General features: G+C 35.0%; 2 protein-coding genes across 4 annotated transcripts in view; one reads left to right on the top strand and one right to left on the bottom strand.

The window, feature by feature from the left end:
- AASDHPPT (aminoadipate-semialdehyde dehydrogenase-phosphopantetheinyl transferase) overlaps positions 1-27100 on the bottom strand; it is a 51617-nt gene extending 24517 nt beyond the window's left edge. The window contains exons 1-2 of one of the 2 annotated variants that reach the window (XM_074216594.1): positions 26895-27100; positions 22928-23153 (exon numbers count right to left, since the gene is read on the bottom strand). In XM_074216594.1, the coding sequence (XP_074072695.1) occupies positions 22928-23153; positions 26895-27077 (409 nt within the window). In that variant the 5' untranslated portion in view covers positions 27078-27100. Of the gene's footprint in view, positions 1-22927; positions 23154-26563; positions 26786-26894 lie in introns of those variants that run through there. The other variant, XM_074216595.1, reaches the window with a different exon arrangement.
- The window catches only part of KBTBD3 (kelch repeat and BTB domain containing 3), a 31181-nt gene continuing 30276 nt past the window's right edge, over positions 26562-27466 (top strand). The window contains exon 1 of one of the 2 annotated variants that reach the window (XM_074216591.1): positions 26562-26749. The gene's annotated coding sequence lies outside the window, so the exon portion shown is untranslated. Of the gene's footprint in view, positions 26750-27203; positions 27444-27466 lie in introns of those variants that run through there. The other variant, XM_074216592.1, reaches the window with a different exon arrangement.

The raw sequence follows: 27466 nt of genomic DNA, 5'->3' as shown, positions 1-27466 counted from the left end.
TGATAGTTAAAGGGAAAGGAAGGATAAAGTGAGGATTTTTTCCCCAGGATAGGTCAAACATGAGCAGGTTTTTAAGCATCAGAGAATTAAGTCAATAGGAAGAGATTAAAAATAAGAGAAAGAATGGGGATAACCAAGGGAAGAATCTGTTAAAGAGGAGATGGAATGAAATCATTTGAAGGGGGATAGCTTTGGTAAGGAATAGTCCTTCTGTGAGAAAGGAATGAAGAGTGATCACATGAAAAAATAAGGATGATGTTCACAGCAAAAAAAATCTCAATTGTTTTCTGTAAAATATGAGACAAAGTTCTCATTTGATATACTGAGGAGAACTATTAGAAGTTGAGCAGGGATGAAAAGGTTTGAAAGAGCCATTATGGAGAGATGGATAGTGAAACAAATGATAAGATACAGTACGATTGGCTAGCAGCAGTTATATTGTGAAATATTACTTGACAATATATAATTTTTCCTCCTATCAAGGCAAACTTTAAATACAAGTAATCAGAAGCATATATTATTTTATTCTATTTTCTTTGCTTTATGAATAAAATATATGTGTATACACACACACACACACACACACACACACACACACACAAACACACACATATTACAGTATTTGGCACAGCCCTCCAGAAGGGCAGTCACAGAAAAGTTGACACACTGTATTAATTTAAGGAAGTTTCTTAAATTCTATCAAACTGAAGATGAACCAAGTCCTATGCTGACCTAATTGCTATATGCCTATGAAACCTGGACAATATACCAGCACCACGCCAGGAAAACTGAGTCACTTCCATGTAAACTGTCTTAGGAAGATTCTAAATATCACTTGGCAAGAGAAAGTACCAGGCAGTGAGTTCCTTTATCAAGTTGAACTGTCAAGTATTCAAACTCTGTTACAGAGTGCAATGCTGATGGATTGGCTATGTTGCCCAAAGGACATTTGCCTAAAAGACTATTTTACAGAGAATTCACCCAAAGCAAGTGTTCCTTTGCAGATTAGAGTACTCACGAGGTCTCTGAAGAACTTTGGAATCAACTGTGAAACATGGAAGTCACTGACACAGGACCACCCAATATCATGCATCTGCATCAAAAAAAGATGCTGTACTCTAATAAGCAAAGCAGAATTGAGAAAGATCAAAAGAAATTAAAGATGCACCTTCACTCCAAATGTTCAGAGACTATTTGTGCCCAACTTGGGGAGGTAAAGCATTCCAAGGCTCCTATGATCTAATCAATCAGTTGGACACACTGTACCTTGACCCTGAAATGGTGCTGTTATTTTGGTCTTCAAGCACTAAGTGAAACAACTACCACCACTATAACAGTGGTCCTTAATATTTGGTTCTTATAAAATTGTTATGTTATTAGCAAGTTTTAGGAGACACTTTCTTATATCTACATAATTTGGAATTTAGTTTTCAAATAACTGTCATTAAGTACATGATACTGGTAAGTTTATAGATCAGATTGCATTTTTTATGGGAAAAAAAGGGTTTTTTCCTCCACCAAAGGAATCAAACAATATCTGAACCCTGTTTTCAAATAAAAGGATAGAATGGTAATAATCATTAAACTTTTAAAATTCTACAACAAATTTTATTTGTTTTTAAAAAACTTTACCTTCCTGGATGTATGAATTCTAATGCCATCAATTGGCAACCATTGCTTTACCAAAAAATCCCACTGTACTCTCCAAACTTTTAAATTATTTTTTATCCCTGGATTTACAAGTTAGATTATTCCATGACAGGATGGTTTTGCAAAATATGTATTTTCTTTTTAGGAAAAACATTTTGTTTTGACACAGCTGTCACTTTTCAATAACAATACCTCCCACCATATTTCCTTTGAATTAAAAACTGAGCAAAAATCACATAATATAGTGACTATGACTGTCCATGTAAGTAACTTCATTTTTGTGTCTTATCATTTATTAAAAAAAGACTGTGCTTTACATCTACAAATGTGGAATCAACATTGTCCATCATAATGACCTTGATTTTTGTTGCTCTTTAGTGATTTGTGTGTTTGCATCATGTAGTCAGGATGTGTACTTTCCTGACCTAGGTAATATGGAGTATTAAAGTACTCAACATATAGACAGGAAAATCTGAGTTCAAATTTTGATTCTGACATTTAATAACTGTGCCTCCAATAAAAGAGGGAGAGGGGATGTCAATCTTGAAGCCTCCTGCATATTCCATCATGTGACATATATCTCCTATTTGATCTCAAATATCCTTTAGCAATGTAAAAAGTAAAAAGAAGTATATTTTATCCTGGCACATGCTTTTCTTCTTCTTACACAGGTATTCTACCTAGTCTCCAGCCTCCGGTGAAAGTGTAAAATGTCATCCTATCCTCATGCAAGTCCTGATTGATCTCCAGCTTCCTATAGGAAAAGGAAAAGCGCCATTCCATTTTACCAAATCCCATTGCTAAAAGTGTAGGGGGAAATGATGCCATTCACTACACTAGCTCTTCCAAAACTGTTCATTTCTCTCAAGTTTCTAGCTTGATCTCACATTTGAGAAAGGACAATATCACTACTTCTGCCCCAAGTAGTTGCCTTCCTTGCCTGGAAAGCAGAAAGCTCTTAAAAGACTCCACCCTTAGATCATAATACTATTGATGACTTGGAAAATCTCTAAAAATTTATCAGCTTAATAATTAACAAACTCCCACTGAGTCATATCCTCTACATTCCAGTGAGTCTGTATCCTTGTAGGTTATCAATCGAGCCCCTGATTGCCAATTCTTTATTCCTATCCACTACAACTGCCCCCTCCAAAGCCTCAACCAAATGCTACCCACCCTTTTCCACAGTGCCCTTTGGAATATTAGCCCCATCAGTAACAAACTTCCTTTCATCTTAATCTTTTCATTTGTTGATCTTCATTAAGGTGAATCTCTTTCTTGAAGACTGGAAGTCTTCCTGGTGACCATTTCCAGTACTATCTGTATTTTCACACATTCTCCTCTATTCACTAGTTAAAGTAGGTGAGTGGGAATACTCCTCCTCTTCTCCTCACTATCCCCCCTTGAACTCTATATGCTCCACAGCAACCATCAGAAATCAAAATTCTGGCAGTTCTCATCTACAGTGACCTAGAATACTCTTTGCCTCTTAAATGAGTTCATCATCTTTCTCTCCTCCCTGATTCCTACCATCATACAAAGAGACTTCAATATGCACATTTAACTTCCAGCTCCTCAATCTAAAAAATTACCATGACCAACTGCACCACCCCATGCTGGTGACACACAATGATGGTCATGCCCCTGATTTTGATGTGATTCATAAACACACTACCTCCTTGTTCAAGAATGCTAAAATGCCCTATCCTAATTGACAGGCTTTCTACCTCTCTTTGTCTTCCCATTCCCAATCTTGCTCTTTGTTCATACCACAAAATTCAAATTACTCCAAAGTCTGTACCTCCTATTCTCTCTTAAAGCCCCCCATCCTGACCTCTTCCTAAACAAGTTCAACTTTACATTGCTCTTCTCTTAAGGCTCTTGCCCTGTTATTATATTGTCTGTTGTACTCTACCAAACTCTAGCTCTGGTTTATCTGCCACATTAGATGTCTTTGCTCCAAGAACATGCTACTGAATGTGGTAAAGAAAACCATACAACTATTTTAACTGGATCTACTACAAAAAGTGGGCCCTCAGATTTGCGGGGCAATCCTATACCTCCATAATTAGTTTATCATTCCACTCACTACAATAGCTTTTCCAAAACTTTTCATTTCTCCTCAAACATCCCAAGGCTCCCCTCCTCCTACCTGTTCAACTGAGAACTCCACCTCAAAATTTTTTGAAAAAACTGAGGTCATTCAGTGAAAACTTCTTTTTTTCATCTTTTTTCATGCCTCGATGTCTTCTACTCCTATCTATTCCTTCATTCTTACCTCATGAAAAAGTGATCTTTCCCCTTGCCAGATCTAAGCCCTCTTCTGGCACAAGGGATCTTATGCCACTCTGTCTTCCCAGCAGTCTGTCCACTCTTTCATCACCGCTCTCTCAATTATCTTAAAGCTCTCCCTATCTGCTAGCTTCTTCCCTCATGCCTACAAATTCAATGTGGTGAAGAAAACCATAAAACTGTTTTCACTTGATTCATCCATTCTCCACTAACCATGAGAAATACTAAGATTTTGGCAGAGAAAGACATTGAGGAACATTACCTTGCTTTTCACCGTCCCCCCATGCCCTGGCCCTGGGCCATCTCACAGCTCACGTGGAGCAGCTGGAGCATAATTATTGAATATCTGCTCTATGTCAGACACAGGAAGAACTACTACCCAAATAATGCCCTCCCCCCCCCCCCCATCTTGGATGACATGGTAGTGCCCAACTTCACTCCTTTTGAGCAATGGAGCATCACAGGACCTTACCACCTGCCCTGTCACTGCCTTATAAGATGTTCCTGGCTTCAGAGTCCTCCAATACTGTTTTCTGAAATAAAAAAAAAATAATAACCTAAGAATCTCTGGGCCTTGTCACTCACCCCACTGCCAAATCCTCAGAACTTCTGGGGTCTTCTGATTACTCTGCATCTAAATTTATTTTACATTTAGATGTTAATTACAATTAAATTGTGAGCTCCTTGAGGGAAAGGTCTATTTTGATTTTTTTGTTTGTTTCCTCAGTACTTAGTAATGAGTTTGGCACACAGCAGGCATTTAATAGTTTTTTTCATTAATTAATTCAATGATAATCCTGTCAAAAAAGTGATGAGGCCTAAAAGAAGCTAAGCAAAAAGTTCAAAATTCTAACCAATTGAGCAATCATTTATTTAACATGTACTAGGTGCCCTGGTGAACAGTATATGGAATAAAGATAAAAGATGGCATATTTAAGCTAAGGGGCTCACCATACAAATTCTTTTAGTTTTTTTTTTTTGCAAGGCAAACGGCATTAAGTGGCTTGCCCAAGGCCACACGGCTAGGTAATTATTAAGTGTCTGAGACCGGATTTGAACCCAGGTACTCCTGACTCCAGGGCCGGTGCTTTATCCACTACGCCACCTAGCCACCCCCTCACCATACAAATTCAATGATCACTTTAACAGTCTGACTTTTTAATAGTAAGTAAAATAAAGAAAATTTTTACATCAAAAAGAATGAGGATACAATCCTAGTTTAAATTATCACAGAAGAGAAAAAGGCTGCTGAAGAACATTAATAATTCTCTTCTCAAAAGAGTTTTCTCCAAAGATAAAAGAAAACAGTTCCAAATTTAATATATTCCAAGAGCGTATTTATCAAACTTAAAATATAAATTCAAAAAATAAAATAAAGACAAAATATACTTAACGGCAACTTCTCATAAATGTCACATAACAGAAACTTCACATAAATCATGGGAAAGCCAGCCAACAAACAGCCCTTTCAAGGCCCTCTTTTTCCCCAACCACAAGCATACATGAGGGCTCTGGGACAAGACAAGTACTACAGGTTATGAGATCACAATTCTAAAGATCACAAGTCCCTACCACTGCATTTACCTATTAATAGTCAGCTAGAGAACACACTCGGTTCAGAGTAAAAGCATTAATTACAGAATGGCATGCTAAGAACAGTAGTGAGGAAAAATTCCCTCAATAAATCTCACAAATATAAAACAGCATGACAGAGTGGGCACACGGAGCACTCCCTGCTAGAACCACACTAATGGAAGACCTACGTAAGGCTGAGACAACTCACACCTCAAGCACAGACCCTCTTTCCCCTCTCCTGATGACTTGATATTGTGCTCTACCCATAAAAGAGCTGAGTCTGCCAAACAAGTGACTCCTCCCACCTTTCTAGACCTGCTGTTTTTCTCTACAGTTCAATTCCCAAAGGTGGACATCAACTTCTAGAGTCCTACAAAGCACCCCTGGTCAATGTCTTGAATGACAAAGCTTGATCCTCCTTGTCCTCTAGTAAGAAAGAAGTTCCACCACAAGACATGGCTAATGGTAAGAGGAGGGGAAGATAGAGAAATACCTTCTGATAGGAAGAATGATGGAGTCTCAAGGGTTGGGGTTTTTTCCCCCAGTTGATTTTTTAACTTCTCAGAGCTGTCTCTTACCTCAATTCCTGCCCTGTGGCATTTGTTTTATCAGGTGGAACATCACTGATCTCTTGGCATCTAATGGCCCTCGAATTCTATCAAGTTTGACTTAAGAACTTCATACCCTGTAAAGAGGTAATAAAGTGTGGGGACTAGTGTTGGCTTTGTGTAAGACTTTAACACCTAATATTGGTGGTTTGTGTTATGTGCCCCTTTTTTATAATTTCATCAGCTGAGTTGGAGGAAATCAATTTTCAAAGATCTCTTGATCAACTTCCTCTGGCAACACATGATGCACAAAACTAAATAGATCACTGCTTCTTTTTTTCTTTTTAAAGTTAACTTAAGATACTGAACTATAGATGTGCCAAATACAATGACATAGCAAGAATCAAGAATACCAGAAGCATTCGCTATTGTGCAATGTTCCAAATCCAATCCAATTCAATAGCTCATAAGCACAGATAGTTCTTTCATCATATCTATAGCTATAGCAACCTTTCATTAGGATTTAAGGCAATGTTTTTATTGTATTCTATTCAAAATACAAAAGTACACACATAGAACAAAACCTTTCACAAAATCCAATTTTAAACATTATCTGCAGTTTCAAAGGTAGTTTTACAATATAAGCTAAATGTTCCACTAATTTTCAAAAATCTTCCTCAAACATGTGTCATTTATAGAAAAATGAATGAATTAGAGATCTAATGCACATACTTTTAATAGATAAAACATCTTCATTTTTGGTAATAGATAAAATACAGGCTTTTTACCAAAAATGAAGGTGTTTTACTAAGTTTCCATAACTTAAAAAAAAAATAATAGAAATCTGACACTTGCTTATTACTAGAAGCAGCAAAATGTAGAAAGATAAAATTTCTTAAGAATTTGGCTAACAACTTGTATTTACATATTTCTACACCATATAAAAAAGATATAATTCTACTGCTACAGATTCTGGAATAATCAAAATCATCTTCTTATCTTTATACAAATAATTTAAAACCAAATCTTACATTTTCAGGATTGTATAGAAATATTTTATATTATTGATAGAACTGAAAACTGATGAATCATTACATAATACTGTGAAAGTTAAATAAAAGTTACAATAAAAGTAACAAAAATAGAATATTTTTTCACTCAGTGATCATTATAAGATTGCAGCCTAAAATATAATTAAAAAGGGAAAAAGATAAATTTTAATAACAGGGAGCAGCTAGGTGGCACAGTGGATAGAGCATCAGCCCTGGAGTCAGAAGTACCTGAGTTCAAATCCAACCTCAGACACTTAATAATTACCTAGCTGTGTGGCCTTGGGCAAGCCACTTAACCCCACTGCTTTGCAAAAACTAAAAAAAAAAAATTTAAGAACAGTTTTTAATTGCTTAACTGACTATGACTAAATAAAGGAGGAATACAATGTGTGAGTCGTGTAACATTCAAAATAAAGTACTTTGTAAACATCAATCACAAAAAAGAAACACAAAACAAAACCAAAAAACCCCTGTAGTTCCATAATGGTAAAATGTAAAAGGGGAAAATACCATGGGTTGGGAGTCAAGTCCTAGCTCCATTAATAACTGGCTATGCAGACTTGGATAGGTCATAAAAATTCCATTGAACAAACTTTCCCAATCTCTAAAATGAAAGAATTGGACTAAGATTATCAGATTATCACCTTGGGTCTCATACTGATCTAATACTTGATCAATAAGTTACTCAAAAGTTATTAATAAGTCCTAAAAAAATAAAAATGCAACAATATAATTACAAATGACTCTAATGAAAAAGGAAAGGGGATCAAATATCTGCTTTCTGAGGCAGCTAGGTGGTGCAGTGGATAGAGTACCAACCCTGGAGTCAGGAGGACCTGAGTTGAAATAATTACTAGCTGTTGGGGCGGCTAGGTGTCGTAGTGGATAGAGCACCAGCCTTGGAGTCAGGAATACCTGGGTTCAAATGCAGTCTCAGACACTTAATAATTACCTAGCCGTGTGGCCTTGGGAAAGCCCTTAACCCCATTGCCTTGAAAAATCTAAAAAAAAAAAAAAAATTACCTAGCTGCATGACCTTAAGCAAGTCACTTAACCCCACTGCCTTGCAAAAAAAGCCAAAAACAAAACAAAATTTGCTTCCTAATGTATAAAATAAAGGTATTAAATTGAGAGATTATAACCTCATAGATCCAGCTCTTTAAAAAGACCTCAGAGGTCTAATCAAATCATCTAATTTTTTTTGAGACCCAGAGAGATTAAATGATTATTGAGTACAAGTCTTCCTACTCTAAAAACCTATGATTTTTCCATGATAAATTCCTTTCAGTTCTTTCATTTGATGACTACATAATGAAAAATTATTTAAAAAATCAGTATCTATGCTATAAAGTAGGAGAAACCATTTTTCCAATATGCCCCCCCCCCCAAATCAAATTATCACAGCTCTAAAGCTGGAAGGTATCTAAAAGTCATATAGTTCAATCCCATCATGTTATAGGTAAAGAACCTGAGAGGTCCAAATCATTAAGTGACTTGCTTACATGCAGTGAGTGGCACAATTAAAACACAGACTCTGTGTTTCCAGGGATAGAACTCCTTCCCCTACATCATTTAGTATATCAATGCAGTGAAGTTATATTCCTGTATTAAAAGACTTATAAATATGGTAATTCTTATTTAAAGGGATGTGTATGCATGTGTGCTGCAGATATGCATGTATACAGAGACATATAACCATGTGTACACATGTAAATGTGCAAATGCATGTGTACATACAAACATGACTAAGTGTGTTTGTGCATACATGTCTGTTTACATGTGCAGAGTTACATGTACATGTTATATACATTTATATTTATAAGCTAGTCACCTTAAGAAATACAAAGTTATTAAAACCTTATAGTCACAAAATACTAATATTTTTACCTTAAAAATAACAGATATTGTCAAACCAATTTAATTTTAGTGTTCCCTTATAGTCTTTCTACTTTCTGTTCTTATGGAATTTTTATATTACTATAATTAGTGTATATGTTACAATTCTTGTGTTACATTGCTTTAAATGTACAAATATACAAATACACATGTGCATGAACACATACTATATGCATTGTACTATATGTATCTAAATACATGTATACACATACATAACCACATATGGCCAAGTTGGATTTATATCTGAGATGCAAAGATAGTTTAATATCAGGGGAGAAATGGTATAATTAATCATATTTTTTAAAATCTAAAACCACATTTTAGGAAAAAATTTTAAAAATTTAACTAAGTATAATATTCATTTAAGCTAAATAAAAACTCTATGCCATAGATGCATATAATAGTATCTTTCTAAAACCAAAAGTAAGTATCATATACCAAGAGCATACACTTCCCAAAAAAATGGGACTAAAGGATTGTAGTTGATCTAATTTTGGAAATACTTTTAATAGCAATGAGAGAAATTAATGGAAGAAAGATAGATATAGAAAAGATAAAAGTATCACTATCTGCTAATGGTAAATGGTGTACTGAGAAAAGTCTAGGCAATCAGCAAAGATACCAATTGAGCCAATTAATAGTTTTAGCAAAGTTTCAGATGTAAAAAAAGTAAATCTTCAAAAGTCAACTGAATTTTCATATTTATAATAATAAAAAGTCCAAGAGAAAAACAAAAAGGCAAATCCTATTCCAAATAACTACATAATGTATAAACTATCTAGGGATCAATCTAGTAAAGCACACACAAAAGACATGCATAAATTCAATTGCAAATTGAATTTCTCTAAGAAATAGAGAGCAATTTAAATAGCTGGAGAAATATTTAGCATTCATTGCTGGGCCATACCAATATAATAAAAATGATAATGCTATCAAAGTTAATTACACAAGGATAATTAATAAAATATCAATTCATTTAGAATAATAAAATATATAGACTATCAAGCATAATGATGAAGACTTAGGTTCGATAGGGGGGGAATAGCACTTCCAAAGTATATTATAAAGCACCAGGCATTACAACTAACTGTTACTGATTAAAGAGAGAGAGAGAACAAGAAAGAGAGATCAATGAACTAGCTTGGACAAAGGAGAATCAAAAGCACTGGACTCAGTAACACAATGTTACTGAACATAAATTACCTAGGAAAGAATTCCCTATCTGATAAAAACAGAAAAAGCACTTGAAAAAAACTGAAATATGCAAATAAAATCAACTAAAATGTCCATATTCTTTGATCCAGAGATTCCATTACTAGACCCATACCATAGAGAAACCAATGATAAATAAAATGTATCCTTACACATCAAAATATTTATAGCAACACTTATAATGATAAGAAAGAACTTGAAAGTAGATGCTCACTGATTGGGAAATGACTAAACAAACTCTGGCATATGAACATAAGTCACTGTATCATAAGAAACAATGAATTAAATGAATGATGAATAAAGAGAAGCATAGAAAGAAGATACATGGACTGATGCAAAGTGAAGTAAATATAGTCAGGAAAATAATATACACAATAAGACAATGTAAATGGAAAGAACAACACATACAATCAAAAGACAATGTAGCAAAACTATACAGAACAAATATGGTTCAAAAGAAGAGTTAAGAATATACTCCCATCCCATTCCTTTGTAAAGTTGGGAAATCCACAAGTGATGTAACTAGTATTATTTTTTCAGAATTTTTCAATGTGTTGATCAATTAACAATGATTTTTTTTCTCCTCTTTTTTGTGTCTTTATAAAAATTGTATTATGGTATGGATGTCTAGGAAGGTAAACAGAGGGATAGAGGAGGAAACAAGAGTGATTTTTTAAAAAGACATCAAAAAATATCTTTTAAAAAATGACAATTCCCTTGCAAACTCTAGGAACAGGTACCATGTCATTTCTTTTTTTAATCTATATTCCATGACCTACAATTAATATTGTAGCAAGGAAGAGAATGGAAGGAAGAAAAGAAGGGAAGGAGCAAGGAAAGGAAGGTGGGAAGGAAGGGGGAGGAAGGAGAGAGGAAACAGAAGAGGTAGGACAGAAGAGGGGAAAGAGAGTGAGGGAGGGAGAAAAAGAGAGGCTCAAGATTTGCAAATTACACTGAAGTCTCACATCATGAAATTTCCTTGAGAAAAGACTTGTCAGGTGCTGGACTTAGAGAGGAGTAATTAATAATATAATGAATGAAGTAAATTCAGTTTTAACAAGACAGGAAAAGATTTGTTATTAATGTGAAAGTTACACCTGAGTTGCCTGTCTTTATGTATAGTTAAACGATCTATTGATCATCTAATCTAACTAAAGTCAGGATTAGTAAAAAATGAACAAAAATCAGTGATAAAAAGGATTGAGTTCTTAAAGCAATTTAATCCTGAATTATTTAGGCAGCTGAAAACAAAAAAGAAAGAAAGAAAAGAAAAAATTACATTAACACTTCCAATAGTATTTAAAGTCAGAGAAAGTATGCCTGCCATTTACTACCTGGGTGACCCTTAACTTGCTTCTCCAGACCTCATTTGTAAAGTGAATCAGTCTTCAAAAGTTGCTTCTAACTCTAAGTCCTATGATAGTCAAGTTTTCAGCCTGGATCTCTGAAAAAATTAGTGATATCATTAACCTAAACAAGAAGATGAGAACTTCCTTCTGACTTCAGTAGTTGGGAAGGACCAATTCTGCTTCAGACATGCTAAAAAACTTCATATAGTAGAAAAACAGAGCATAAAGAGGCTCAAACAAAGGTCAAAAATGTTGTTGGCTATAGTGTTGTTTTTATGTTAGATTCTTCAAGTTATTATTTCATAATCTTCAAAAAAACATTTTATTTGTTTTAAAAAATTTGGGAAGTTGGGGCGGCTAGGTGGTGTAGTGGATAGAGCACCGGCCTTGGAGTCAGGAGTACCTGGCTTCAAATCCGACCTCAGACACTTAATAATGACCTAGCCATGTGGCCTTGGGCAAGCCACTTAACCCCATTGCCTTGAAAAATCTAAAAAAAAAAAATTGGGGAAGTCAAGGAAAATTTTTCAAAATATATGCACATTACTAATAAAAATTGACAATATAATTTAGCACAATCATCAGAAAGCAATGAAATAATTATATACATCTTAAATTATTGCAGTGTCTTCATATAATTTATAGGGGGGCAAGTTATTTACTCAATAACATAAAAGATTAGGCAACTACATGCAATAATAAAAGTAAACCTAACAAAACAGGGTTTTTTGGTATGTGTTTAATTTTTTTCTAAAAGGGCTAGCTTTGGAGGTAAACCTAAAGAGCAACAGCACCACACTGTGGAATGTTCAGGGAACAAAATCCTAATTGCAGGGATGAAAAAAACATATGAGCACTAAATAGCAATAGTATAATTTCAACATTAACATAGGAACTAAGATATCAGAGGAACAGTAAACATTTATTTACCATTTACTTGATTCTACCACTTTTTTCCTTCACAAAAAAATCCCTAAAATACAGAGATTTTGTATCTCCAAATTTTGTAACCTTTTTTCAATTTGTTCCTTAAGTATGTACCATTCACTATTTTTTAAATAACTGTCCTAGAATTCAAAAAAACAAAAAATTACTTGTCATACCTTTTTATAAAATGAAACTTCTATCTAAGAGTTGCTAATCTTTTTGCAACTCTTCTTTTGATGATTTCACCATTTCCCTAATTTCTTTTTTTTCTTTTTTGCAAGGCAATGGGGTTAAGTGGCTTGCCCAAGGCCACATGGCTAGGTCATTATTAAGTGTCTGAGGCCGGATTTGAACTCAGGTACTCCTGACTCCAAGGCCGGTGCTCTATCCACTGCACCACCTAGCCGCCCCAAGTTCCCTAATTTCTCTAAAGCTTCATGCTCACTTCATCAATTGCATAATAGACAGACACTTTAGTCTAATTAGAAAATTCACAATCACAGTTCCAGGTCTTACTACTTTTCTTTGATCAGGGAAATTGGGATAAGAACAAAACTTGTGATTTCATTAGGACAAGGACTTTCTGGAGGAGAAAATTATTTCTGTTAATGTAAAACAACACCTCAACAACTTGTCTTAAGAGACTGTACAACTTAGGAACTACATGACTTGTTCAACACTACACAGATCGTGTAACAGGTAGGATTTGAACTCAGACTTTTCAAGGTTCACAGACAGGTCACCAAATACTTCTCCCCTTCTAGCTTTGTACGTATACGTGTGTGTGCGTGTGCGTGTGTGTGTGTGTGTGTGTGTGTGTGTGTGTGTATACACACACACTATTCCATCATACACATACACACACACACACACACACACACACACTATTCCATCAGTCTAAGGACTGTTTTTACTCTATTAGAGCTTAAAACTGCATTGGATTACAAATTTCCTAGAACAAGGAACTATTGCACTAGTCTCTTTGTATCTCCAGGGTACCTGGGATACAGAAAGGCACTTTAAAAATGTTTGCTGCTGATGACTATTCCCAAGACTATTTATTAATAGCTGCTAACAGGTCTCCCTGCTTCCATTCCCTGCTCTTTCCAATTCAACTTGCACACAGCTTCCAAAATCATCTTCCTAAGGTACAAGTTTGACCATGCCATGACCCTTCTCAAAAAAGTTAGTGACTTCCTACTGTCTCTGGTGTAAAACCTATGGCATTTAAAACCCTTCTCAGCTTGGGTCTAATCCACCGTTGCAGATTTTTTTTTTGCAAGACTTCTCTCATGCAATTTTCTTCCAATCACACTGACCTGCCTACTGTTACCCAAATTCATCATTTTATCTTTGTCCCAGCACAATTTTTTTTTCTTAAGCATAAAATGTATTTAATACTTTCCATGCAATTGCCTTTTGGAAGCTGAGCTTCTTTTCTGAGAAGCAAATATGATCTTGATCCCCAGAGGAGAAAAAGGTCAAGACAAATCCAGGAACTTTTATACCAATACAATTACAAAATACTTTTTGTACAAATAAAGCCGAATCTAAACAATTAGAAAAATATCAATTGCCAGGCCAATATAATAAAAATGACAATTCCACCTAACTTGTTACTTATTCACAGTGATATTCCAATCAAATTACCAAAAATTATTTTTAGAGGTAGAAAAAATATCAAAACTCATCTTGGAAGGAATAATGAAAAAGAAAAGATGAAGGAAAGCTGACTAGCCATACCAAATCTCAGAGATTTAAAGCAATAATCATAAAAATAATCTGGTATAGGCTAAAATTGTATATATGTGCGTACAAAGAGAGAAGGGGAGAAGTATTTGGTTACCCATCCTTGATATACCAGCATAACAGATTAAATACATGAAACATATTTTCTGTTTGATAAACTCAAAGACCCAAGATTTAGGAACAAGAACTCACTACTTTATAAAAAACTTCTGGGAAAACTGGAAAACAGTATGGAAGAAATTAGATATAGACCAAAATCTTACAACTATATACCAAAATAAGGTCAACATAAATACAGGATTTAGAAATTAAGGGTATCATAAGTAAATTAGAGGAGCCTGGAATAGTTTGCTTGTATACAGATCTGCGGATAAGGGAAGAATTTAGGACTAAATATGGCATAGAGTATTGCAAGATGTAAAATGGATAATTTTTATTATATTAAATTTTAAAGTTTTTATACAAATAAAACTAATGAAACCAAGATTAGAAGGAAAACTGAAAGTCTAGAAAAAAATTATAGCAAATATTTGTGACAAAGGCCTCATTTCTCAACTACATAGAAAAGTGGGCAAAATGTATATGAATATAAATCATTCCCCAATTTATGAATGGTCAAAGGACCAGACAATTTCCAGAAGAACAAATCAAAGTTATCTACAGTCATATGAAAAAATGATCTAAATCACTAATTAGAGAAAGGCAAATTAAAACAACTCTTAAGTACCACATTATCAGGTTAACATGACAGAAAAATAATAAATATTGAAGAGGATATGGGAAAATTAGGACACTAATGCACTGGTGGTAAAGTTCTGAATGAAACCAACCATTCTGGAGAACAATTTGGATCTATGCCCAAAGGGCTATAAAACTGTACATACACTCTGACCCAGAAATATGACTCCTAAGTCACAGTGTCCCAAAGAGGTTATAAAAAAGAGGGAAAAGGATAGTACAAGAATATTCAAAGTAGCTTCTTTTGTGTTTGCAAAGAACTGGAAACTGAAGGGATATCCATCAATTGGGGAGTGGTTGAACAAGTTGCAATATAATTATAATGGAAAATTATTGTGCTGGGTGACACAGTACAGAATTTAGAAAAAATCTGGAAAGACTTACATGAACTGAAAAACAAAGTTAAGTGAATAAAACCAGGGGCAGCTAGGTAGCACAATGGATAGAGCACTGGCCCTAGAGTTAGGTGAACTTGAGTTCAAATTCAATCTCAGACACTTAATAATTACCTAGCTGTTTGACCTTGGGCAAGTCACATTGCCTTGCAAAAAAAAATGATCAAAACTATAACATTGTATATAATAATAATATCAATATTATACGATGATCAATTGTGAATAGCTAATTTCTAAGGAATTGCTTTCATTTTTCTCAGTATTTTTTGTTTAACTGTATTTTCAGTTATTTTCAGAATACCAAATCCAAATCAATTCCAAAGACATCAGGAAGAAAAATACAATCCATCACCAGAGATAAAACTGATGGACTTTGAATGTGCATCAGGGTGTACTAGTTTTCATTTTATTTTTTCATGATTTATATTTTCTTTCAAAACATGACTAATATGGAAATGTGTTGCTGGATTGCACATGCAATACCTATATCAAAAGGCTTACCATCTGAAAGAGGTGTTGGAAGTGTGAAGAAAATTTGAAACTCAAGATTTTTTTAAAATGTTAAAAATTTTTTTACATATAATTGAGAAAAATAAAATAATATTCAAAAAATACCTAAAAAATGCATGAAATATCTGGGGATTCATATACCAAAGATATCCTTCAGGTATTATATAAATTGTAAATCATTCTTTATAAGAATAAAGGAATATTTAAATAGAAATATTAATTATGAATGAATTTATTCTGACTATATACATAGTACCTGAATTAAGTTATAGATTTCATGCTGTAGCAAATAAACTACAAAAGGTTTATTACTCTTTAGAACTTAACGATATAATGAATTCATCTGAAGGAAGATCAAGAATCCCAAGGGAAATAATTGAAAAATGGGGAAGAGGGGACTACCTATGACAAAGGTCTTCAAAACATTGTGGCACTGATTTATAAAATAACTATAAATTTATATAACTTGACAATCAAATCTCAGAAACAACAGAACACTGAAGCTGAATGTTCAATATAGTCAACAAAGACAAAAACAGGAAGGACTCTTACTTAAACAAAAAGTGTTGAGAAAAATGAAAAGCAAGCTTTCAAAAATTAGGTTTAGATACAAACATCTATATATGAATATACCAAAATAAGCTCCAAATGTATAAGCGACCTGAATACAAGAGGTTACATGATAAAGAAACTGTATAGGAGTGTAAAGAAATAACTTTGATAAGCTAAGTGAAAAGGCAAGAAGGGAGTTCTTGACCAAACAAGGGATAGAGGTTACAAAGACAAGATATGGGGCAGCTAGGTGGCATAGTGGATAGAGCAATGGCCCTGGAGTCAGGAGTGCCTGAGTTCAAATCCAGCCTCAGACACTTAATAAATACCTAGCTGTGTGGCCTTGGGCAAGCCACTTTAACCCCACTGCCTAGCAAAAACCTTTAAAAAAAAAAAAAGACAAGATATAAAGTGCTACTTAGGTAAAATCCAAAAGCTTTTGCATGAACAAATCAAAGTAATTTGAGTAAAATTGCTCAAGGAGAGGAAAAATCTTCAGATTAAAAAAAATTAAAATTGATTTAAAACCAAATGAGAGGACTGGAGATAAAAACTGAAAAAGAAATGACAGCTATGACATGCTAGGCATGTAAATTTATATACACAAAAGAAAATTCTAATTTTATTTTGGAAAAAAAATTCATCCTACTACCTATATTTTTTTAAGGATTTACAAAAAAAGGAACTACCTCAGTTGACAAACTTAAGTCCTTCAAAGTTTTCTTAAAATACAGCCATTTTAGTATTAAATTCATGACATAGGTTTGCTATCCATGCTATATAAAAATTGATAAAAAAGATAATAATTACTAGTATTCATATGGTGTTCTAAGTAAATCATGTAATTTATATTATTTCACTTGATCCTCACAACAACCATGTCAAGGAGTTAATATTATTTTACTTATTTTACAGATTAAGGAAATGAGGCTAAGTATATAACTATATCATTATTATTATTGTTACATAGAGTCCCACAGCAAAGAAGTTTTTGAGAAAGGATTCCAATTCAGGGCTTCCTGACTCTACATTCATTGCTCTATCCATTAAAAGTCATCTAGCTGTTAGATAAGACCAAGAACAATTCCCCAACACACAAGACACAAGAAATTTCCAAAAGAATAAATACAATTGACTAACAGTGTGAAAAATGCTTGTTATCACTAATCATAAAAGAAACATCAATTAAAACAAGGCTGATATTTTACTTCCCACTCAGCAATTTAGCCAAAGTTATAAAAGACAGAATAATGTCAAGGATGGAGGGGCTATGCTAAGATAAAATAATTGATAACACCAACAGGAGAACTGTAAATTGGTCCAAATCTTTTGAACAATTCCAGAAAAAATGAATAAATCATTCAATCTCTTTGATTCAATAATCTGACTACTGGCACTGGCTCAGGAAGGTGTTTGCTTCCATGAACAAACTAATTGATTCTGCAGGCTTTGTGATACCATGAGAAAAATAATCAGCTCCTCAGTGAAACCCAAATTCTAGTTCCTAGTTGTGTCAGGAAAAATTTTGTCCACTTACTTAAAGTGAGGATAATAATATCATCCTTTTTCACCTCATAAAACTGTGACAAAAATTTAATAAAATCAAGCTCTTTGAAAAGTCAATGTCATACAAGTATGTCTTCCAATAATGTAATGAGCAGGTTAAAATTATAGGTTTGCAATATATTCATTGTTTTAGCACTTGAAATGTTCAACTATTTTATTTGGCCAGTGCAGAAATTTAACTCAGATATTTCCTACTACCAAACCCCCCTCCATTCCACCCTATCATTATATACCTGAGCTGACTAGGTCAAGGTCCCCCCCCCCTTAGGATCAGGCTTTTTTTCTCAGCTAAATGACAGGCATGACTTTAGTTAAAAAAAATTCTAATTGTGAGATGTTGGAAACAAAGTCAACAAAGTGAAAAGAGCACTAGGCTTGGAACTAAAAATTTTAGTGCAAATCCAATCTCAGACACTTACAAAGACTAGGCAAGTCACTGAACTTCTTTTTGCCTCATTTTACTCAGATGAACAATTAGAAGTCTGGATTCTAAGGTTTCTTCCAGCTCTAATTCTACAATCATATGTATTAAAGAGTCAAATGGTATTTCCATGACTTTCAAAAGCACTGAAAAAAAAAATTCAGTTCTACAATGTTCTAGTAATACCATTCAGTTTATTCAATGATCACCATGCTGTGAAATACCTGCCCTTGAATCTTGATTCAAAGCTGACTGAAACCCCAGAAAAGAAGTAAACTAGAGTCCAAGATAGTCATGCCATAATTTTTCAACTGAACTCATCCTTGAGAGACTGATCTCCAGCTCAGATGCAAGAGACTAGGAATTCTAGACTCCAGATCATCAGATGATGATCATCTGGGTTTCTTTCCAATAAAATTATACTATTTCTATTAAATATCATATTTAATGCTTAGCCTGACATAATATAAATTAAAAATAATACTTCTCTTGTCATTGTCCTCTTAGATTTGTTCCCCATAATTCCTCTCCTTCACCTTACCAAATTCCTATTCTGATAAAGAAAGAGAAACTAAGTAGAGGCACATTAAAAGGAGGTAAAGAGGAAGGGGGAATACATGCAATAGAGCAACTTAGGAAGATTGACAACAATGCCCTTTTCATTCCTGCTAAAGAGTCAAAAATATGTTGTTTTTGTATCACACTTGGCTATAAAATACTGAATGAAATTTAAGCAACTGTTTTTAGAAAATAATACTTCTTTCTATACATATGAAGATATCAAAAATCACAGTTATCAATGTTAAAATAAAGGTACATGTCCCATTGAGATAGAAATGAACAATATGCTTAAAAAGAGGATTTTACATATGACATCCCCTGCATTTCTATATGTTAATAGCAAGATACAGCAGCAAGAGTTAGAAAGAGAAATCCCATTCAAAGTAACTTCAGACAATATAAAATATTTGGGAGTCTACCTGCCAAGGTAGACTCAGGAACTCTATGAAAACAACTACAAAACACTTCTCACACAAATAAAATCAGATTTAAATAATTGGGCAAATATCAACTGTTAATCGATAGGCCGAGCTAATATAATAAAAATGACAATTCTGCCCTACCAATCAAAATTCCAAAAAATTACTTTGATGAACCAGAAAAAATTGTAACTAAGTTCATATGGAGAAATAAAAGCCAAGAATTTCCAGGGATTTAATGAAAAAAGTGCAAAAGAAGGTGGCTTAGCCCTACCAGATCTAAAATTATATCATAAAGCATCAGTCATCAAAACTGTCTGGTACTGGTTAAGAAATAAGAGTAGTGGTGGGTTGGTGGAATGGATTAGGTTCAAAATAGATATCAGGAAATGATTATAGTAATCTGTTTATTTTGATAAACCCAAACTCAGCTTCTGAGATAAAAACTCTGTCTTCGATAAAAACTGCTGGAAAAATTGGAAGTTAGTATGGCAGAAACTGGGATTCAACCGACATCTCACACCCTATACTAAGATAAGATCAAATTGGGTTCAGGATTTAGACATAAAGATAATATTATAAGCAAGCTAGGAGATCAAGGAATAGTTTACCTGTCAGATCTATGGGAAAAGGAAGCAGTTGATGACCGAAGAAGAGATAGAGAATATCATTAAAAACAAACTAGATAATTTTGATTACAATAAAAATGAAAAGCTTTGGCTTGGGAAACAATTTTTACAACTAGCATTTCTGACAAAGGACTCATTTCTAAAATATATAGAAAATATATAGAAAACTGAGTCAAATTTATAAAAAAAAATAAGCCATTCCCCAATTGACAAATGATCAAAGGATATACAGAGGCAATTTACAGATGAAGAAATCAAAGCAATCCATAGTCATATGAAAAATTGTTCTAAATCATTACTTATTAGAGAAATGCAAATTAAAACATCTCTGAGGACCACCTCACACCTCTCAGACTGGCCAATATCACCAGAAAGGACAATGATCAATGTTGGAAGGGATGTGGGAAATCTAGGACATTAATACATTGTTGATGGAGCTGTGAATTTATCCAACCTTTCTGGAGAACAATTTGGAATTATGCCCAAAGGGCAGGCAAAAATGTGCACACCCTTTGATCCAGCAATACCACTACTGGGTCTATACCCTGAAGAGATTATGAAAAAGGGTAAAAACATAACTTGTAGAAAAATATTCATAGCAGCTCTGTTTGTGGTGGTAAAGAATTGGAAATTGAGTGAATGTCCATCAATTGGGGAATGGCTTAATAAACTGTGGGTATATATGTTATGGAACACTAGTGTTCTATTAGAAACCAAGAGGGATGGGAATTCAGAGAAGCCTGGAGGGATTTTCATGAACTGATGCTGAGTGAGATGAGCAGAACCAGAAGAACATTGTACACCCTAATAGCAACATGGAGTCAAAGATCAACCTTAATGGACTTGCTCATTTCACAAGTGCAACAATCAGGGACAATTTTAGGGTATCTCTAATGGAGAATACCATCTGTATCCAAAGAAAAAATTATGAAATTTAAACAAAGACCAAAGACTATTACCTTTAATTTAAAAAATCATATCCTAAAGGGAAAATAAAATATAAGAGATAGCAGAATTATAAATGATTTCTCTCTCAACACATTCAATTTTGAACTATGTATAGCATGAAAAGAATGTAAAGATTATCAGACTGTCTTCTGTGGGGGGAAGGGAAGTGAGATTAGGGGAAAAATTATAAAAGTCAATAAAAATATAAATACATATATATATATAATATCCTTACAGAGTAAACTTGGCAAATTCTTAATAAAAAGAATTGAGACAAAATTTTAACAACTTAAACATTTTATTTTTAAGAAATTGATCATTGATTGAAAACAGAATAGGTCAGAAAAAGAATCAAAAGAATAACAAACTTACAGAGTAAATTAAATTTAATATAACTATTTCTTAACTCTAGCTTAATGTATGTTATTAACAAAAACTGTTCTTTTACAGAATTTGAAGTTCTTTTGAAAGTAAATTTGTTGTAGTTCTTCAATTAAATTGACAGGCTAAGATACTAGGCAAAAGACAAATAAATCTATTTTCACAAATACACTACCAGGTAACAGTGTAATTAAAGTTTTTTACTTTACTTCTAATCAAAGTAGTACCCAAAATTCACTCATTTTATCAAGATATTTTTAGGACCTTGTATACAAATACACCTCTAGATGAAGTCATGCAACCTGATAAACTTTAGTCACAAATCAGTAGCTATTTCTTGGATATATACATTAAGATGAACAAAAGAATTTGATTCTAGAATTGAATTTAAGGAAGAAGAGAGTAGGCTAGATTGGATTTGTTCAACAAGCACTGATTAGGAAAACTGGCAATGCTTTCAATGACTAAGTTTCCTCCTAAAACAATTTTCCTTTTTTTAAACATTACTATTCTTCCAGCTAAATGACTGCAAATCATGTAATATCACATTTCAAAGAATTAAGGCTACAGGTTACACAATGGGCAAGACGAAAGGGTATGATGGGTCCAAATACGCACGTTACAAATCAATGAATCAACAAGGCTTTTTAAGGCACCTATAAGCCAAGCATTGTGCTAGATGCTGAGGATACAAATACAAGGAATTAACAATCAATCCTTTCACACAAAGAACTGTAGTCAGAAGGATGTAGGTAAGCTGGTAAGAGTTGAAAGTCAAAGATGCTCAATCAAGTGCTCTTTTCCTCACAAAATGTCAAAAGAATTAGAGAAAGAGCTCTACCAAAAAAAATCTAGAGGGTGGAGAGCTCTGCTTTGGAGATGTACTGAAGGATATATACAAGACAGATACCAGATGATAAGGCATGCACAGATGGCGCTGATATATAATGACATCAATAAGATCACAAATCAAAGAATTAAAATAACTTCTTGTTTAAACTTAGAAAGGAAAAAATAAATGCTACTAAGGCTGTCAATATTCATTTAATAATTAACTAAGGAGGAAAGATGTATAAATTCCAATATATATATATATATATATATATATATGTATATATAATTTTCCTCCGAGAAGAACATTAATCACTTTTTGAGAAACTGTTTTTCAAGAATTTTTTACCATTCTATCAAAATTTTGACATATACTGGGAAGCAAAGGAACATTTTTACAGATTTAAAATAAGTATACCAATACTTTATTTTTCTTCCTTAAGGATATGATTTCTGTCACCACATTCAACTGAGATCAATGTAAAACATGGAACCAATGTAAACACTAACAGAATGCCTTCTGTGGGGGTGGGGGCAGGGAAGCAAGAATGGGGAAAAAATTGTAAAACTCAAAATAAATAAAATCTTTCTTTAAAAAAAAATAAAATAAGTATGCTGAACTTCTTGTTCCAAGACATTAAGATTAAAGATTAAGATTAATTAATTAATCAATTAATGAAGATTAATTAAAGATAAGCAAATTAGACTACAAAAATGGAAAATTACCTGGCAAAGTTGTCTTCATGATATCAATTCCAACTTGTACCTTTGGCTCAGCAGCAAGAACTGCATAGTCTCCTTGGTGTGAGATATTAAAGTTGAAATCTGGATAAGTACTGAATGAGTCATTGACAAGGATTGGTTTCCCTTTTGAAGTTCTCTGCAAGACTATTTTATTCCAAGGAATGTTTAATTTTTCAGCAATTAATTTTCTCATCAACAGTCGACCTACCTGTGAACATAATGATATTGTAAAAAAATATAATAATGCCTACTGAACAATTATACCAAATGCCCCCATGTCAAATATATATTTTATTATTAAAATGTTATTCCCTAGGATAGGTGGCACAGTGGACAGGGCACTGGGTCTGTCAGGAAGAACTGAGTTCAAATTCATCTTTAGACATTTAATAGCTATATGATTCTGGGGAAAAAAATCACCTAGACTCTGGATGCCTCAGTTTCCTTATCTGTAAGATAAGGTTACTAATAACACCTATTTCACAAGATTGTTATGATGATAAAATGAGATAATATTTGCATAGCATTTTGTCAACTTTAACATACCAAATAAATACTATTATTAATAAACATTTCATATTGCTGACAAACTAAAGACTGAAAGCTAGAAAACACTAAGCAAAATAATTTTGAGATAACTTCCATAATGTTCCTCCTATTTGCTATTATTTGTTTTTAATAAATGAAATGCCTTTTGTTTTCATTATGGTTATTTGTTTTTAAAAGACCAAAAATGTTTATTCACATATCTGAAATATTGGTAAATAACAAGATAATTAAAAGTAGCAAAGGAAGGGGGCAGCTAGGTGGCACAGTGGATAGAGCACTGGCCCTGGAGTTAGGAGGACCGGAGTTCAAATCTGACCTCAGTATGATTGCCTAGCTGTGTGACCTTGGGCAAGTCACTTAACCCCACTGCCTTAAATAAAAAAAAAATTAAGTAACAAAGGAAAACTATTTTGAAGATATATTATTGTATTAAAATACCTTTTTTTGCTTTGTATTAAATATTTTATTTGATATTTTAAAATATTCAAATGAAATGTAAGTGATACCACTAGAAATATTGTATCCCTTCATTTGTTGAGGCAAAATATGACATTAAAATCACATTTTAGACTGTTAAACCTATAGGAAAGAAAAAAAACCTTAAAAAAACCTGAAATATGCCAGTCAGGAAAATATATCAATTGCTACATCAATATTAACTTGGTTATACTGAACCTACAGAGCATTCTGATTTTATTTTCTTCATGATACACTGCACAGTTCTATACTAATTTTCATTGATCATTTTCAATACTAAAGCAAGTTTTCTACATAGATCTTTTTTATGTTGAAAAACTTCTGGGGCTTTTACACATTAATTTTATTACAACATAGTTCCTGCCAAGAGCTAGGTCAAAAATGTCATTAAACAATGAAAAATTATTCATTTACAAAAGCAAAATGTGGTAATCTTATTATAGCTGCCCAATAAAAGGTTCTAATTGAACCTTTTTTTAAGCAATGAGCACTTAAAATGATACATGAAGATACTTCAAAATAAAGTTTTCAGATTTTAATCAAAGGATTTCAGTCATCCAACTAGAACTAAAACCTAAGTTGGACAAGTCACTTTGACTAGCAATAAGTGTTGAGCACATTAATGATCAATACAATGACAGAATATTGATCTTCTTATAAAAGCTAATAGAAATTTGAACAGAATAGGATTAAAAATTATTCAATGTTATGTACTTTACAGAGGATTATGGATTTTAAAAACAGAGATGTCATTTGATTCAACATGTTCATTTTATAGATTGAGGAACTCAGTAAGGTCCAGGTCACACAGGTATTAAGATTCAAACCAAGTGCCCTGACTCCAAATACAGCACACATTGGAAAATTTGAAAAGTACTATCCTTCAAAAGTTCAACACCACTTACAAGGCATTGTCCATAATTCCTTTCTCACACATATTCAACCACTTGCCAAATTTTGTCTTTTTTAAAACTTCTACAACATCTCTCCCATGTGTTCTCTTTTCCCTCAGTAACCATCCTAGATCAAGATCTCATCACAACTTACTGGATCTATTTCAATAGCCTCCAAATTGGATAAATTCCTGGAGGACAGGAACTGTCTTTTGCCTCTTGCTCAGAGCCTGGAGCCCAACAGAATCTTAATGTTGATTGATTGATTCCATTCAACCCTCCAGAGAGCCACCAAATTAATCTAGTGAAACGCAGGTGTGACCTCAACTATCCCCTCTACTCAATAAATCCTAGTACAACTGTTCCCTCCAAGATCAAAAATGAATGGTTCTTTACAACCCGGCCCCATCCTAACTATTTCAAGTCTCCACAACTCCCATACTCAAACTGGCCCATTATATAGCAAAGGAAAAATTTCACTGCTTGTTTTGAATACTAATCCAGGCTTTTGGGTTAGGTCTCTATTTTAACTTGGAAAAACTAAAAGAAAGAGTGGACAGTCAGGAGGACCTGAGTTCAAATTTAGCCTCAGACACTTGATACTTAGTGTGACCTTGAGTTTAACCTCATTGCCTTACTCAAAAAAAAAAATCTATAAGAAAGATAATCTATGTTCCTGGGTCATTCCTTCTTTTCCAGAGGCCCTTCCTTTGACCCTACAAATAATTCTAGCATGTGCTGGGTGGGTCTTGAAAGGATACTACAGGAGTGTTCTAAGTATCCTTGCTTCCAGAAGCACAAAAAGATATAACTAAGCTCCTAGTAAGGAATGTCTTCCAGTTCTGGTCGTAGTAGTTGCTATGCAAGGTAGAAGGGTTTCCATTTAAAAAAAATTTTTTTTTCCCAATTACATGTAAAGCTAATTTTTAACATTCTTTTTTAATAAGATTGAGTTCCACATTTTTCTCCCACCTTCCCCATCCCCAAGATAGTGATCTGACATGGGTTATACATGTACAGTCATGTTACATGTGTTTCTATATCAGTTTTTGCACAAAAGAGGAAAAACCATGAGAAAAAAAAGAACAGAAGACAAATTTTAACAAGTGAATACAGCATGTTTTGGTCTGTATCCAATCTCCATAGTCCTCTGGATGTATGGCATTTTCCAGAGCATATTATCCTTAAATTATCTTCCATTTCCTTTTGTGCTTTCTATGTATCTTCCTCTCCTCCCCCCACAATGTAAGCTCTAAAGGGCAGAGATCACTTCCTGCGTCTGGGTCCCCCCAGCTGGTTGCGGCAATGCTGCATACACGTGGGTCTCCTGGAACTGACCCTCGGCCAGTTCTACCAAGCTGGAAAGCTTTAGATTACCCAACAGAACCAGCTCTCCAAGGAACGTCCTTCCAGCTAAGTGTCATTGGCTTAGTCCTGAAGACCCCGCCACTGGGTGAAAATTTATTATTATTATCATCATCATTATCATCATCATTATTCGTTCGCTATTATAGTTATTATCATTGTCGTTATCGTTTGCTATTATATTTTGTTATATTATATCAAAATATTTTGCTATATTATAATAGTTTGCTATTATTATTATTATTATTGTTGTTTTGCCTCAACACAAGACAAAAAATGAGAACTGAGGGGCGGCGATAGCCGCCGCCCGCTACCCTTCCGGGGCAGGGGTCACCGTGCAGGCCAAGGGATGTAGAAACATCCGGGGACTTCTCCGCATCAATAAGAGGCTAGAGCTGGGAGCCGTCCGTCAACCCAGTGGGTCTAAGGGAAGGAACTCCGCGTTAAAGCTAGGCAAGCGCCCCGGCTTCGGCTTCCTGCGAGATGGGCTCTTCCAGCACAACATCCGAAGGCTGCACAGGTGTTTAGGCAACGGCTTTCGGGGGGGGGGGGGGTGACGTGCGGCCTCCCAGCCGTCAGCGGCGTCCTCGGGCCAGGCCCCGCGCTCCGGGCGGCCGGCGGAGGGGGGAGGGGCTCGTATCTAGAGAGCAAAGACTCGTCGCTACCATGGCTGCCTTGGCGTCCCGGGCAAAGACGAACTGGCCTATGCGATCCTTCTCCTCGGGCTGCACGCAGCGCGCCGCCGAGAGCCACTCGGCCCGGCTGGGGCGCCAGGCGGCGCAGGGAAAAGCCCAGCGCACGCCTTCCATGGAGGAGAGCCCCAAGGCCGCCCTCACGCAGGCCACCATCCGCGCCCGTCGGGCCACGCCCACGGGCGCATGCGCGCCCCGCTCCGGGGAAGACGGCGTTGTCAGGCCCCGCCCCGGAGGAGCGCGGCCCGCGGGGGGCGTGAGGTCAGCTCCGCCCCCTCGCTCCGCAGCGCCGGGGGCAAGCGGCGGGGAGCGGGGGGTGGAGCCGGAAGGGAAGGGTCGCGGCTCTGCGGCGGCTTCCCAGGGGCCGCGGCGAAATTATGGAGGAGGGACCAAGCCGCCTCTCGGGGAAGTTGCACCACTCCTGAGGCAAGACGAGCGAGCTTGACGGCCGGCCGAGCCAATAGCGGCGGAGCCGCTGGGAGTTGGGGCGGGCCGAATCGGAGACCGAGACTACGGAGGCAGGTGGGTGCCTGAGCGGGGGCCGA

The sequence above is a fragment of the Macrotis lagotis genome, chromosome 1 (assembly GCF_037893015.1).
Source record: "Macrotis lagotis isolate mMagLag1 chromosome 1, bilby.v1.9.chrom.fasta, whole genome shotgun sequence".
Taxonomy (NCBI): Eukaryota; Metazoa; Chordata; class Mammalia; order Peramelemorphia; family Peramelidae; genus Macrotis; species Macrotis lagotis.
The sequence above is the reverse complement of the archived record's forward strand: the minus strand, read 5'-3'. Positions and strand labels throughout refer to the sequence as shown.